The 15996-nt window shown below is 33.4% G+C and overlaps 1 protein-coding gene across 1 annotated transcript; it reads right to left on the bottom strand.

The window, feature by feature from the left end:
• Nucleotides 1–1117: 1117 nt before the first annotated feature.
• Nucleotides 1118–12069, bottom strand: LOC129002545 (homeobox protein bagpipe-like). Its single transcript, XM_054430426.1, has 4 exons — nucleotides 11913–12069; nucleotides 3894–4047; nucleotides 2593–2799; nucleotides 1118–1278 (listed from the first exon to the last, which is right to left on the bottom strand). Exons 1-4 carry the CDS (start codon nucleotides 12067–12069, stop codon nucleotides 1119–1121), a joined length of 678 nt encoding a protein of 225 aa, XP_054286401.1. The 3' UTR covers nucleotide 1118.
• Nucleotides 12070–15996: the final 3927 nt, after the last annotated feature.

Below are 15996 nucleotides of genomic sequence, written 5' to 3' on the forward strand. Positions count from 1 at the left end.
CGACGATTCCTGACCGTCATAGGTTTGTGTCTCCAAGATGTTTCTGTTAACCACACACACAATACTCTATATTTATGTAGATGCGTTAAATGCAGGACCCCACAGTTGGGTTTAAGTGGTGTAAGTACGGTAGTGGGTGGTCTAGCAGTAGCACGTGATATGCCAGATGTTGTTTTGTTTACTCTATGTCAACTCATCTTCAGCCGGATTATTTGTTTTATGAATCATTAGCTCTTTACGGCACCCCTGATTGGGGATTGCTGCCACAGTTAACTGATTTCCCTGAAATCTCATCACCGCTCGGGAGAAACAAAAACAAATTGTGCAGGATCCTGTTTGAGTTCGTGATTTTATAAGTTGCCAGAAGTTTTAAAACGCGCTTCTATATTTGGTGGGAGCTCTGAATAAAACATTAAAATCCTACTGATATTATAAGTGAGAAAGTCTGGATGTATGGATGGATGAATGGATGGATGAATGGGTGGATGTTTGTGACAAGTAAACGAGAAAAATACTAAACAGACAGGGTTGAAACTTGGTATGATGATAGTTCAGATTCCCAATTAATATATAGACATAACGAATTATGCCTAGTATTGAATTATGTCTAATAATGAATTATGTAGGTCCAAAGAACACTCGAGGTTATATAAAATTTGTGTATTATAAAATAGTCATAAATTAACAGGACTAGAACCATCATTTAACTTAACTTTAAGACATCTTGTACATTCTTAATTAACACATTTTTATTGCAACAAACAATAAACTAAAATAAAGGTATAATATAAAATTCATCGTAATTTTGACTTTTCGTCCTAAAAAGTGAATAATTTTAGAAAATAAATGCTATAGTAGAAGAAATATTAAAACAAACACTGTTTATATTAAACGTGGAGAATTTTTAAAATAATTACGTAAGATAAGTAAACAAATCACATACCTCAATATACATTACTATATTTCAAAATTTCTAAATAAAGAATTAAAACAAAAACTAAAGGAATCACATGGGAACATTTAATAAACCGTGTTTAAGCTAAACTAAATTTAAACACTTTTTTGAATCATGGTAAGTGCAACATTCAAACTAGATGATACGTAGTCTGATTCTAAGTCTAGTCTACAGCGAAAGGGGACGATGGTGGCTCCAGCGTATCCATGGTGTCTGGCAGGGGATTGGAGGTGACGGCTCCTTGGAGGAAGGGGTAGTAGTAGTAGGCGGGCAAGGGTAGCTGCAGTGTCTGCAGGGGAGATGATGGGAACATGCCTGCCACCCTGCAACATGCAAAGGAGTTAAGGAAACGTAAACATTGGTAGTGTGAAAACCTATATTGTTGGTAAAGTAAAAAACATTTGTTGAATTGTGATTGAAACTGGTGCCATGATCTGTATTTTATAGCAATCCACAGATTGCCCTCAGTAACTATATTCGTTACAAAAGTAGTGCCTTTTCCAGACTGTGCTACATTTTGTATTAACCATGGTATAATGTAGTACTTAGCCTGTTTGCCAGGTTGTACCAGGTGTGATTGAACATAACTCTACTTTTTTAGTTGAACTTGAGCAGAATATAACAAACAAATGGATGTTCTATTCTGTTCAGTCTGAAGTAGGCACAAATTTTAAATGAAAATAATTAATTGCTTGGAGTAATATGTGGCTGCAGCTGCGTTTGTACTACTTTTGATATTTTTCGCAGTCTTGAAACTATACAGTTCCATTCTAATCTTCCAGTTATTTTGTTGATTATTTTTCAGATGGACATAGAATAATTCATTTGTCTTCAATTTGACTATTTCCTGTATAAATTCGTTAAATTTTCATAGGGATTGTATATTATCATATAGAAAAGGTTAAACTTGTGAGCACAAAGCATTTTTTTTACTGAGGACATCGGAACTCCCTGATAACCAAGTATCAAGGAATTGAAAAGAGATTAAGAAACTCATACTGTTAATGAATAGCTTATAATTCGTATGAAGTTAATGTACTAAGTGCTCTCCATGAAGCTTTTGAAACAAATCTATGATAGAGATAAATGTGTCTACTTCTTGAGACAATTTTTTACTCTGTAGATAGGTGCATTTATCTAAAATAAATCGCAATAGAATCGTCTACATTGTTTCAGAAGAAATCATATGTATCAGGTAATGATGACAAAAATCAAAGGTTCACCAGAAAGTGTTTAAATAAATCAAGTTTCACGAAAATAGAATCAGGTTTTTAATTACTCTTTTACCAACGAATACCAACAAGTTTTGATATACTTTCAAAATCAAATCTTATCCGAGCCAAACAATATATTTTTGACAGTTAAAATGGGTTTATTAAAGATACATTTAATGCTCCAAAAAAAAAAGATTGCCCAAATGAGGGAAAATCACAGCTATTGAGGATTCGCCAGAAAGCGATATTTTCTATGATAAATGAATGACCACGAATACAGAGTTACTTCTATTCTTTTACTTAAGAATACCAACAGGTCCTTACAGAAGAAAATCTTATTCGGGCAAAAATAACCTGTATACTTCAATTCATCATGAAAGTCATCATCAAAGGTAATTCAAAGTTCATCCGTAGCTCATGTACCTTCCATGCCCAGCGGTCACAGGTCTGTCATCCCTGACTAGCACTTTGACCGCCACCCTCTTCCCTGGCCCGTCGGCGAGCAGCTGTCGTCTCTTGGTCTTGTACCGACGGTTCTGGAACCAGATCTTCACCTGGGTCTCGGTCAGTCTGAGGGAGTGAGCGAGATCAGCGCGCTCGGGGCCTGACAAGTAGCGCTGCTGGTTAAACCTGAAACCATCAATTCGTGACTTTACAAAATAGGCTAGGAGTACTAGCAATCTGTACTACTTGCACACTAGCTGCTTGCTGAATGGCAGGGGGCCTTAAGCCATAAAATGGTCTCAGTGGTTTCTGCAAAATGCAAAGCAACAGTACGCTTAAATATAAGTTAGGATTTTTGCTTGCTATAGGTCAATCTTACTTGGATACTTGGAGTATTCCCACTAGTATTGCATCAGCGACGTGGTCGTCAGGTCTTTACTATACTATTGCCATGTAAAACTGGAAACCCAGCTAAAGTATAGGGTTTTACCATTACACCATACACAGTACACAGTACCATACACAGAGTATAAACTTCCAACCCGATGTAAAATTGGAAGCCAAGAAAATATATAAAGTTCATGACCATCTAACCAGAGGGCACAAGTGTATTGGGTTAAATATAAATTAAAATCCATCCCAACAGCTGATTGATTTATCACTTGACACGGAATATTGACATTAGTTGGCAGATCATCTCAACAGGTTGCACCACTGTTTTGGCTTAACATTTTTACATTGGATGGGAAGTCAACAATGTGTATACTGTAGTCAATAGTTTTACACGGTAGGTAAAATATTTTCAGTTGACAAATTCCCGCGGTCTTTCCTCCGTCGTAGTTTAATTTGGAAACGTATTCACCAGTCTGTTTTCTTGAACAATCTTCCCAGTTAATCTTTGTAGATTTTTTCCTTCAACCTAATGGTACACTTTTGTTTGTGACCATCAACACACCTTTCCCTAATCTAGCATCTTAGTGATAGGATCTTCTGGGACAGATTTTTCTTCCTGCTACAAATACTTTATATTCCCATATTTTCTCCGGTGTTCGTGGTATATTTAGTGGGGGATTAGGGGAGGAAAATAATAGGTGGATTAAGAAAAATATTAGACGGTTACCTCTAAAGACTGGAAGTGAGATCATAGGGATTGAGAGCGGAGAACAGATAGGAGTGAAGGTAGATGTATGGATATATGCTCTACAATAGCTATACTGCCAAATATTGACTAACCAAGTGTGCTATTTTTACTTCGGAGTGAAGAAGTGTAAGGTACGTACCTTCGCTCCAGCTCGTAGACCTGCGAGTGCGAGAAGGCCGCCCTGGATCGCTTCTTGCGGCTGGAGGAGTCAGGGTGCCTGGGGGCAGTCATGGGTAAACAGGAGGGTCGTAGATACAGCAGGGATCCTGGACCTGGAGTTCGGACCATCTCCTCTGGAAATTTGAGATCACAACCGTAAATCGTTTGATCTGGTAATTCAGAGCAAGCTTATTCTAGTAGTAAAGTAAACCGGTTCCTGGACTATATCCTGGGCTGTTCTCGATTGGTATTATACAGGGTCAGGAACTATATGGTTATGGGTTCACTGACTACTTTTGAAGATTACTACATTTATTATGTCTCGTAACACTTGACAAGGTTGTACCTTGTTAAATTTGTCACCAGTTTTAGTAGTTGTTTTTTTCTACAAAAATCGTCGTTGTTGATGTGAGCCACTGACAGATCCTGTTGATGTTAATTACTGATCATATAATACACGATCAGTACAAACTGATGGAAAGACTCATTGTGAGCTATGGCAAAAAAGATAGAAAATACATTTTTACACGATTGCATTATGTGACTGACTCACATAAGTGCTATAAGTTCTTTTTTAGTCTCAAATCAGCTGTGTGCATGTGCATTTAGATGGGATGTTTACTTCAGTATCAAATAGTCAATGGTTGAAATCTCCTCTTATGTGTGTAATTTTCAAGTCTTGAACTATTACATCTAAATATGATGAAATGTTTAAATTTTTTTTGTAAGCCATTACAACAGCAATCTACTCTCAATCAGTCGTTTGTGTTCAACATCAAGGCACTCAAGAGTTTCGAACATAACATCACTCATCAACACAAGTTCCGGATTTCACAAAATATCCAAGGAGGCAACTTGCAGAATTCACATCTAGATCTAAATCACTGATACAAAAGTTAATTCAACTCTATATCCATGCATCGGAAAATGGTGTTAGTAAATTTGAGTTGGTGAAACTAATGTACGATATCATCAGTGTAAAAGGTTAAGCGTATTTAACGTTGTATAAGAGTTAATAACTTAAGAAAGCTATGCATTGGAATCTGAATATCCTATTAGTTAATATATGTGATCTGAAAGGCATTCGATAGAAAATATGATTGAGCAAAGGAAATTGTTGTCTGTTTTCAGATACAAAGTTTACTAAAATGATCACTCGAGTTCAAATTCTAATCTGAACTGAAGAAAACCTGAACTGATTAATCTATCAGATTCATCTGATAGAATCATCATTACTTTAAATAAAATAGTTCTGGTAAGCACAGAGGCTTAGATTTTTGTCTTTAAATTTCAAAAGTATTCCAATTTGTACTATATATAATATTTTTTAAGTTTATTACCGCTATTATATTTAACTAACCGCTATTTATTATCCATCCCAAATAGATTTGAACAATTGTTCAGAATTTTTTGAATTAACTTTTCAATCACAGAACATTTCTCGTTAAGAATTTACCCATCGGAAGATAGCAATTGTTTATACGACAGGTAGTTTCATTAAACTTGTTTAATGCATATCCTTCCTGGACTTTTAGTTTCCAGTACATGTATTTTGTAACGAAACAAAGAATAAGTTCAACAAATTTAATTCATTTGGTCGATCCGATCTAGTCCAACATTTTCACGATTTTCACCATCGATCAACCAGAGTAGGTAATCTAAGATCGAAAGCTCTGCTAAACCTTACAGAACGTAAACAATTAACGACTAAAATAAGCGAAGTTAAGTAGTTAAATCTCGCAAACTCTCCCACCAATTAACTCGCAAGTAAAGTTTGTTTGTGCAAGACGTAAAAACAAACTGCGCGAAGAAACCGGGACAGGTCAGCCAACTGAACAAACTGATCGTGAGTGACATTGTTGTGAAACAACAATGAAAACGAGGACCGGAAGTTTAAGTCCATTAGAGCCATCAGCTAATGCACCATCGTCCATTGATGGCGGGTAATATGGTAAAAGCTTCTAGTCGTTCCTGGCACCCATCGGCACCATCGGCACCGAAGTTTGACGCCTTCGAAGAGAAGAGTAAGAGACAAATGATTGTATCATAGTCTCTGAAATAACAATTTCTGATTGTCCATATAAGCAGATCGATAATCTTAAACGCAAACCACCCTCAACACAAGGGAGAGGATCAGTCAAATTTTTGCTTCAAGAATACATTGCAAATGTCATTTATCTCCTTTTTAATGACTTGCATAGAATTGAATTGACTTTGTTAGAAAAAAAGGAAAAGTACAAAGAAAGAAAGAATGATCAATTGATGCTATTTACTGACAAAAAGGTGACGACGTTAGAGAATGCAAGGTAGTTAGGTCTTTTTAAGAAATTTTTAAAGTGAGTTTGGTATTATTTTACATCAAAAAGTGTAAAATTGTCAAAAAATAATAAATATGTTTTTTTATTAAAAACTAAATTTAAAGTTGAATTAAAAGACGCATACAAATCGTAGACCATATAAGGTACAACTTAACCAATTTTACTTGTTCTGATAAATAGCGTACTAGTTTAGTTGTAGTAGTGGATGGAGAAAACTGTAGATAATAAACCCAAACAATTTGTTCAGATTATGTAAGAGAATAGGATCGATTTAAAGGTTTGTTGAACGCCATCTTAAATAACTACAATAGCTACAATAACTACGATTGAGTACAATTTTGTACAATGTTATCGTCCCAACTGTGTATTGCAAGTAATACGAATTTTCAGTTATTACTTTATTACAACTTACTGTTCAGTTTTTACTGACATTGATTGAAGGTTCTAAAATTCCTTTGACTAGCAAATACAACATATTTCTTTTATTATTTGACAATTTGAATAATATGTATAAAAATGTCAACTAATATTAGTTGATTTGTGCTTGTACTACATCTTCTTCAGAGAGAACTTTATTTTTTTATGTTCTAAGTTTAGAACATTCTAAACTTTAGAACTTTAAGAACGTTCTAAGTTTAGGTCACTCCGTAAATCCCAAAATATAACTTGATAGCTTATAATTTATTTTTTTAAATCCATTTATGCTGTTTATTTGTGCTCTCGGAAACCTGTTAAAAAAAATGTAATATTTATAACTCTTATTAGGGATGGTGCTTTAATAAAATTGAAGACAGCCTCCTTATCTACGGTAGCCTGCACGGAAAGAAGCCTTCCGTACGGAAAGAATGTAAAGGAAGTACAGCGCTTTCTTTACAAGTAATTTAAGTTCTAAGTTTAAGTTCCAAACGTAAGCTATAATTACTCTAATATTATTATTTTACTTACTCAAGTAAGAAAAAACTTACACTACGAACAAAGGCGTTTTATTTAGACCCAAACAGCATTTATAATGCATTAATTATATATTTTATAAGATACGTGCAAACTTTGTGACCAATAAGGCATGATTTATTTGTATTCATACTTTCTCCCACATATAACCGAACAAAACAAGCATCTGTGAGTGAAAATTCGAAAAACTCTTCACAATTTAAATCTATGCTATTAAATTCAAAAAATGGCAAAAAGAATATCCTTACATTTTGTAATTTCAATTCAAAAGTCCATATTTCTTTTATATTTTTGAAATGTCAATGAATAACCTACAAAATATTTCTTTAAAATATTGAAAAGAAATGCTGATCAGATACGTCAATAATAATGTTGTTTCAATTTAAAAATGTAAAACAGAAATCGGCAATGTCTGCTGGACAATATGCGCCATGCGTTACATAACCTAAGCCCACAAAGACTTCAGAAGCGGGGCTGGTGGCTGGTAGTCTACATTACTGGTCAAATGTATTTAACAATCGCAATGGAATTCAAAAGCCTTTCGCAACATTCACTTTGATAACTTTTATTTACAGTATCTAAAGATGTGATACATACAATACAATCAATGTAATTTTTAAAGAGATGTCAGCACAATCCTGTAAGCATTTAAATTCAGTTATAACATTTTTTCTTAAAACATATCTTCTGATACTTTGTTTTAAATTGAACGTATTGTTTTCTAATAGGAACACCTACAGTTTTCTTGCCCAATTTGATCAGTTGGGAACTGCAACTACATCTTTTTCGTATCTACCTCGTTCTACTGTATTTCTGTTGTTGCCTTAAAACTGTTTCAATTTATTGTCCTAATATACATGTTTAGGCCTATATATCTTTGTGCAGTGGTTTAAGATGTGGACTCTTCGTCAACGCTTAAGAATAATAATGGGAAATGATCAAGTTCTTTGAAGGATTGAGACCGTGGTGTCATTGTAAAGAAGTATTAACAATCTTAAAGCTATATTCCACTTTGATGGTAATTAGGTAATTTTTTAATTTTGTATGTAAGAGATGCTAGAGAGAAATGTTTAAATAAATATTCTACGAAATAGTATATTTCATCACTAGGGCCTAAAGTGACTCTTTTTGACCCGAGGTCAAGTTATGCGATCGAGGCGAAGCCGAGGTCGGAAAATGAGCGAGGGTTAAAAAGATACTTTTTGCCCATGTGGTAAACCATATTTTTCGTCATATGCATCATGAATTAACAAACAAAGGTAGAAATCGAAATAATTGTTATGTAAAGATAACCTCTCAAAACGACTTCCAGCTTGTTTTCAATTCTGCTAATACATAAAAGCCGCTTTTTATGTATTTTATTCAATCATTTCGTCTATTACGATTGTGTTACAGTACATATTACCATTGACTAACCATCGATATGTCGAGCAATTGACAATAGGCCAAAATAGACTTTACCTAATAAATAAATCAATAAATAATTTTTGATCAATACCATTGCCACAATTGAAATTGACAACTGTTTACAACAGCTGATTTTTCCTCCCTAGAGACTAAAAGTGATTTTTACTCTCTAAAAATACTATTTTAAGAATTAACTGCACAAGAAGTTTTCTTTACAATTGTAAAAAATCTGATATTTTACAGCAATATAATAGTATGTAATCATAATTGGGGGCGCTCTTAACCGTTAATTTAGACACGCAACGCATGTATTAAAAACGGCTGTTTTTACTGCAATATGACGAAAAATGCGCTTTTAAGTTTCGGCTGCGTGGTTGAAGGGATAAAGTGTTCGCACGGTTATTAGAGAGAGGGCTACCAGTTCAATCCTGAGAAGTGGTTTTTGAACAGTTCTAAACTGGACCAGCTGTCCTTGATCACTCAGGCCTTTAATAAATGTTCCTTGCTATAACACCGGAGCACATGAAAAGAGCCCGAAATTTTAATCCTCAAAAAGGTTCACTAATCTTAAGCATGGAAAGAGCCCGGGTCTCCACAGGAGACGCTGACTATAAAGTGTGTGTATAATATAGTAGTGTTTTAGTAAATAGTGTTGTGTTTGGTTCGGTTAGGTTAGGTAAAGACAGACTATATCTTTTAGTAATGTAAATATCTTTGAATAATATAGCCTATATTTTATTAATGTATCTTTTAACAGTGTATCTTTTAATATTGTAAATAATTTCATGTATTTCAACTGTGTTATTGGTTCTTTCTCCTTTGAAGACCCGTTGTGAAAGTTCTAGAAAGAGACCGGGCTCTTTTCGTACTGTCCTAAGAGGGACCTTGGAGGTCCGAGCGCTTTTCAAGCGTCTGCCTGAGTTTTTGGGCTCTTTTCATGTGCGCCCTATAACACAAGCCTGTCTCGGCCAGTAAAAAAGCTATCATCTGATCCACATTCATCCTTCACTCGACTTCTCCTTAATATACCCACCCGGGTCTCTTGGTGTCGTATAAATATAGATTATAGACTGACGAGGAATCTCATATTTTTCAGTAAATGGCTTGAAACAATTAAACAAGTTTTATTGTAATATTGTTCGGTTAAAGCTATGTTTATAGAGTTTTAACAATCTCTTTGGCCCATTGCAATAATAGTTTACTTACAGTGTATTAGAAAAAAACGTATGTAATAAATGTAACTAAAAACTGGAACAAAGATTTTAGTACAGTAGTTACAGTAACATTTTATTGTTGTCTCTTTGAAATATTTTAAAGTATAATTTTAATAAATAGTTCTATATTTAAAAGATTTTAACCAACCTAAAATAATTAAAATGATTCAATAGGCAATACATCCTTTTTTTATTCAATCTTAAGCAAAAGATTTTAAAAGACAAAAAGTTATGGATTTACTTGAACCCGTTAATTAATCTTCCACGGTATTAAATTTGAGATTCATTAACAAAACCTATCATGTAATAGATATGTTAGGTCGCTTTTAAATCATAACAATTCGGATAAAGGAATTTGTTCAGTTGCATTCGTTGCATCATGTGATTTTCATTGCTACTTATTAATTTACCTATATTTCTTACTGTTTAAACTACCTTACATTAATTACAAATTGTTTGATACAAATAATTGTTATGAAACTATCACATTCTTCCCATTAGTATTTATTCGTTTTAAAACTAAATTATTGGTTGAATTTCCTACTTCTTGACATAAACAGAGAATATATTATTTATTAATATTTATCCAGGAGTATCAATTGCCCAAAGTAAATCCCTAATAAAAAGTAGTATTATTTCTAGGTTTTATTTCGTCCGAAACAAAAAATTATGGAATATTTTAATAAGTATAACAATAAAATATATGTTTAAAATATATTATTTTGTGTGACTGGTACCCCATTTTTTGAATAAATGTTTTGAAAAAAAATAACTAACAGGCTTACTAAACAAATGTATTTTTTTGTCGTTAAAATATGTATAGATATTTTATCACTAAAGTTGTTATGAGATTAAAATCCCTCCAATGATGTTCAACTGATCTGAATGTTTATGGTTTTATAAGATTAATACGATCAATAGTCCTCAGACAAAAAAGGCTGATAATTTATTGCTGAATGTGTAGCATTGAGCACAATTTGTAAATTCCTATAGATTTGTAATTCTCTTTTTGTTACTCAAACAATTCATTTTAGTGAATCGTTGTAGAATAAAACATAGTGATCCAAAAATACACGATAGCTTTTAATCCCAGGTGCATTTTTCAAAATTGTTTTGCAGCTTAACATGTGGTTAAAATAAAATAAAGGAAATAATAATATAAAATCATTTTTTTCTATAATCTCAAACGAATTCGGAGTTAAATTCAACTAAAGAAACAGGATTTAAAGAATTATTTCTTTTACGTTAAAGTCTCTTTAGGTCAAAGTTACCAAGAGTATTGTTTATTTTCTTATTTTATTTATTCTGTTTTCCCCCGGAATGTAAAAGAATTTACATCCATAACTTGCTGCTAATCCTTTTCCAGCACCACCATTAATCGTGTGTATCTTAATTTTCCTGGCGTAATACACAAAAGAATCTAAGAAAAAACGTGAACATCAACATGTAAATGAATGTAATGATAATCGACAATTTGTTTGATAATGGATTGGTAGAACTGTTAAAATTGTAATTGCAATCTGTAGTTTTTACACATAGAAACTCCATATAAATAAAATTTAAAATAACCTTTAGCGACGTATAAATATATTTTAGATTATTTAAAATATCTTCCTATCAAACAGGGGTTTCCCAAGATGTGTTCAGTATGCTCTATAATGTAGAAGAATTCCTCAGGAAATAATCTTTCGACTTTCTACCGTATCTTCATAGAAAATTTTTGTCTTTTCTAAACATGAAGACATATTTAAAATTTAAAGTTCTTGTCTTGCTATTCGAAATGATAACTCAATAGTCATATTATGTCAGAAACGATCTATTTTTCAACAACAAACTAAATTCTTAAAAATAATTTATGATCACTTAGACCACATCCGGTATACTTTAAAATGAAAAAAAAAAATTAGGAAATTCTAGAAGTATTATAATCTTGAACAGCTATAAGTAAAAAAAGAACAATAGGGTGTGCAAACGTTTTTAATAAATAATTTCATAAATAGTTTTGGTTTTAAATTACATGTTTAATGTATCTTTATAGGATTTTAATTTTTATATACCCTAAAGAATGGTGACACGGTTCAAATATTTTTAATTCGACTTTGGTCTTACCATAACGGATCCTTTCAGCTTTACTGGACATGTCTAGCGCTTGATCCTGTGAACTCCTGGCTTGATCCTTAAGGATGTCTTCGATCGAGAACGGTGTAAGATTCACAGAACATCTTCTCTGTGGACTGTCTCTATCTTCCGGTTCCGTTTTGAACATTTCCCACCAGAAACTAATCACATTTCACACCAAAGTTCGAAAATAAAATTACAATGCGAGCAAAGTCGGTAGAAAAAATGTATTGAAGAAATATTTTTACGTAAGTTTTGTTTCGTCCTCAAAGTCCCCAAACACTTAGTTTATCCCGGAGAGTTCCTATATTCCCGGATCCCGAGGGAGAACAAATCGTCTGCTCTAACAAGCGTGGCCCGATCAGCTGTTTAGTGTCAGCAGCTCTTTACCGTCGACCAATCAGAAGCCGTTATTTCTCCCCTCCCGCCAAAAACGAGACCTCCCCGCCAATCACACTGCCGTTGCTGTTCAATTACAAGAAAATGTCTTTGAAGACGAGTTTATAGGTTTATGGGTTCGATACTGAGAAACTGTTTACGACTTTCGGATGTTTTCTGTTAATAATTGGTCTGATTTGTGTTTTGTACCTCGGAGATTAAAGGATAGGTAAAACTTTGTGATTAAACAGAACAATTATTATTTATTTGCAAACCGATCTGTTTTCGCACCTTTGAGTTGGAAGTATTTTATTACAATTTTAGCTATACAACTTAAAATGTATTGATAAGATTATTTGATTCTATTCTTCCCAATACATTTTTGAATATTAAAATCATAATGTATTTTTCCATCATACTACTGGCACCTTACTTAAAAAGTGGAAGCATAAATGATTATACTGTATTAATGAATTATAATACTTCTTTATATTGTAATAAATATATTTATATATCTACTGAATGTATAATTATCATAAGCTACATCATTATATTTCTCCTATGCATATATTTCTCCTATCTTCGGTTGCAGCGCTAAATCAACAAAGCTTCATTGAAATTTATATAAACTGCTTTGCAAAAATCTATATTTGATGTGGTGTTTAATTTCTAAGCTAATGAATTCCTCCTAAAACCATAATAATGCACAGAGAAGTATTGTAATATTTAAATATTCAAATATTCCTAGCACTTTATAGCACTTTGGCACTTGTTAGTCCTTTAGCTGGTGGTAATATATAAGGATTTTTACAGTTGTTTTTATTATTAAGTTAGCTTAGATTAGTATGGCGTAAAATGTGGTTACGTCACTCATGCAAAACGTATTTACCGGACTCGTATGGTAATCCCGCGTCCGGTAAAAACCTATTTTCAGGACTAGTAACGTAATACTATTTGGAACATATAATTATAAATACAAATGTTCTAATAGATGGTATGATAAACAAAAATAATGGTAAAAGTAAAATGTCCACAATAATAACATTTGAAATTTAAGGATTTGTAGGCATTTCCCTTGAGTAAAATAATTAGGAAAACTTTTTAACTCTCCTATTTTTGACCTGAATAATCAGTATACCTAAACTCAGCCTTCTAGCTAGTCTGGAAGTTGGTGAATTAGTGATGAATCAGTGAGTGAGTTAGTGAGGACTTTTACTTTTATATGTTTAGTCGATGTTAAGAAACCCAAGAATTTGCAAACATTAAATCCTAGGTCGATCATCCTTACCACAACAAACTATACTCTGTTCTACATTTACTTATGGACTGGTTTCACACCAAGAAGTGTCGCGCGATTGTTGCGGTGTTGCCAGTGGCGACATGATCACGTGACCTCATCAGCTGATCATTGTTGGCCACGTGACCACCACAGGACACCAGCCCCTGTAATACGCTTAAATAAACACTCCGGAATACGATTACAGAATCATTTAGTTCCGCCCGACGGCAAGAGCGGTTAGGGGAATAAGAGTGATTCTAACGAAAGTACCCTCAAATTGTTCTATTCATTCTTCTCTTTGAAATTCGAGTGAATTGGTGTTACATTTCAATTGGTATCTCCGGTCTTGTGCATTATGACAACAAATGTTAAAGCATAAACGGCATGGATCATAAACATAAGCAAATGATGTCACAGGCCCGAAAGTAGACTTGTTTAATAACATATAAATTGATTTGTCAAAAATACTTAAACCAAACTGTTACGGCTAATAGTATTGACATTTGGGCCAGTGGCGTCATGTCTTTATGACATGATCGTCAAATCGTCTAGCCTTATAATCGTCTCCACATTATAAGCCATAGCGTTTCTGTTCTATTATTCGTAGTTTTGACACAGGGCGAGTTTATGTGTGTTTAACGAAACTACAGTATAAATATTTAAAAACCCATCACATTAATAGGGGAGAATTACCGTAGAAGGTGTTATAATCTTTTATGTATTATTGGTTGAGTCAAGTGGTATGCCTACCTATTTTTAGTAGGCTTTGAATTAGGTAGTAGCTTTGAATGCCACAAACCGCAATGGTTGGGCGAAACATAATTGGTGACATGTAGATTGGAAACAGCAATAACAAATAATCGTAGGAAACAGTATTATACGATTATATTCATGTTTTTAAAAAAACAGGTGCAAAGTAGAAAATATTAAATAAAAACGAGGAAAACATTTAATGATTTATCATTTAAGAGTTCTTCTTGAAAGGTAGCGGCCATCTTGGATAATTTCAAAGAGCTGCTGAAGAGATAATTATCATCCAAAAATATTTTTCACAAACACCAATGTAATTACAGTTTAAATATCTAGGAGATTAGAAAATTTTATTTTTAGTTTTGAATTCATTGTTTTCCAAGGGAGTCCATGGAATCCAACGGCCATCTTGGATTTGCCCACCATAAGGGCATTGTTAATTTAGTTAAACAGCCGCTGAAGAACTATTTACCATATCAAGATATTTTTCAAACGCCAAAGTGATTTTAATTTAAATGTCTAGTGCACGGTGAAATTTAAAATGTTCTTTTTAGTTTTAGCGAATTTTCCATATAGGGAATAAGCTATTACCGTAGGTCTCATGGTAAGACCTAGACCCGGGACCGATTTACTTTTTTATTTTGAGGTTCCCATAGGCCAAAAACGCCATCCGTTCAAATTCATATAAATATATATTTATATATTTGTCCGTTATCGCGATAACTCGAGCAAAAATGATTCAATTTTGATGAAATTTGGTACAAACTTGTAAACCTACGTTTATTTGAACGAGTTCAGGGGTTTATGGGAGGGGGGTTATGGGGTAAAAATAGATTTTTCCCATTTTTGACCCTAAAAACTTTAAATTTCTAAATTCATCTCTAGACCATTTTGAGGAGCTTAAAAAAACAAATAATTTAGTATATTGAAGTGTTTTTGAATGTTCATTGACTACGGAGAAAATTTAAAAAATTGTAAATTTAAAATTACCATGTTATTCTTATGGAGAATAAATAAACTGTTGTAGTTTGCTTGTTTATGCATATATTTTAATATAATTTGGCAATTAGGTTTATTTCATACTAAGCTATCAATATTTCAATAAAAAACACACCTCAATATCTTCTCCGTAGTAGCAAACCTAACTCCTCACTAAAATTAATGTTATAGAAAATAAATCTGAAAATTTATAGGGGATATTTTAGTAGAAATCAAATAGGGTAAATGGAAATTCGCTAAGTATGCAGGTTTGCTGTGACGGGGGTATTTTATATATTGTTTTATGAGTGAGAACGTCTAGCCTCTAAGAAAAAATATTCACAAATGAAATCACTGGCCAAAACCTGACATATTGAGCAATAAAAGTGCGCAGTAAAAGATTCACAGTATTTACAGTTCAAATTTTCAAATGTATTTTACAAAAGTGGGACATTTTTAAGAGTCGTTTAAAGTTTTTGAGAGGAGGCAAGAAGCCACTTTGCTGGGTCAGGCGCCAGGGACGATTTTGAGCGGGCGAGGGGGAGATATTGGCGGTAACGTGAACTGTTCACCAAACATCTCTAGTGGCTTGAGTGAATACCACTTGTGTTTGTTTGTGTACTCCATTTCACCCCTTGGCCTCACATAAGACCAGGGCATCCTTTATAGTAGGACAGGTGTCTCACTACT

This window comes from Macrosteles quadrilineatus, unplaced genomic scaffold (assembly GCF_028750875.1).
Source record: "Macrosteles quadrilineatus isolate MER2022 unplaced genomic scaffold, UCM_ALF_1.0 Scaffold_1__1_contigs__length_201487025, whole genome shotgun sequence".
Classification (NCBI taxonomy): Eukaryota; Metazoa; Arthropoda; class Insecta; order Hemiptera; family Cicadellidae; genus Macrosteles; species Macrosteles quadrilineatus.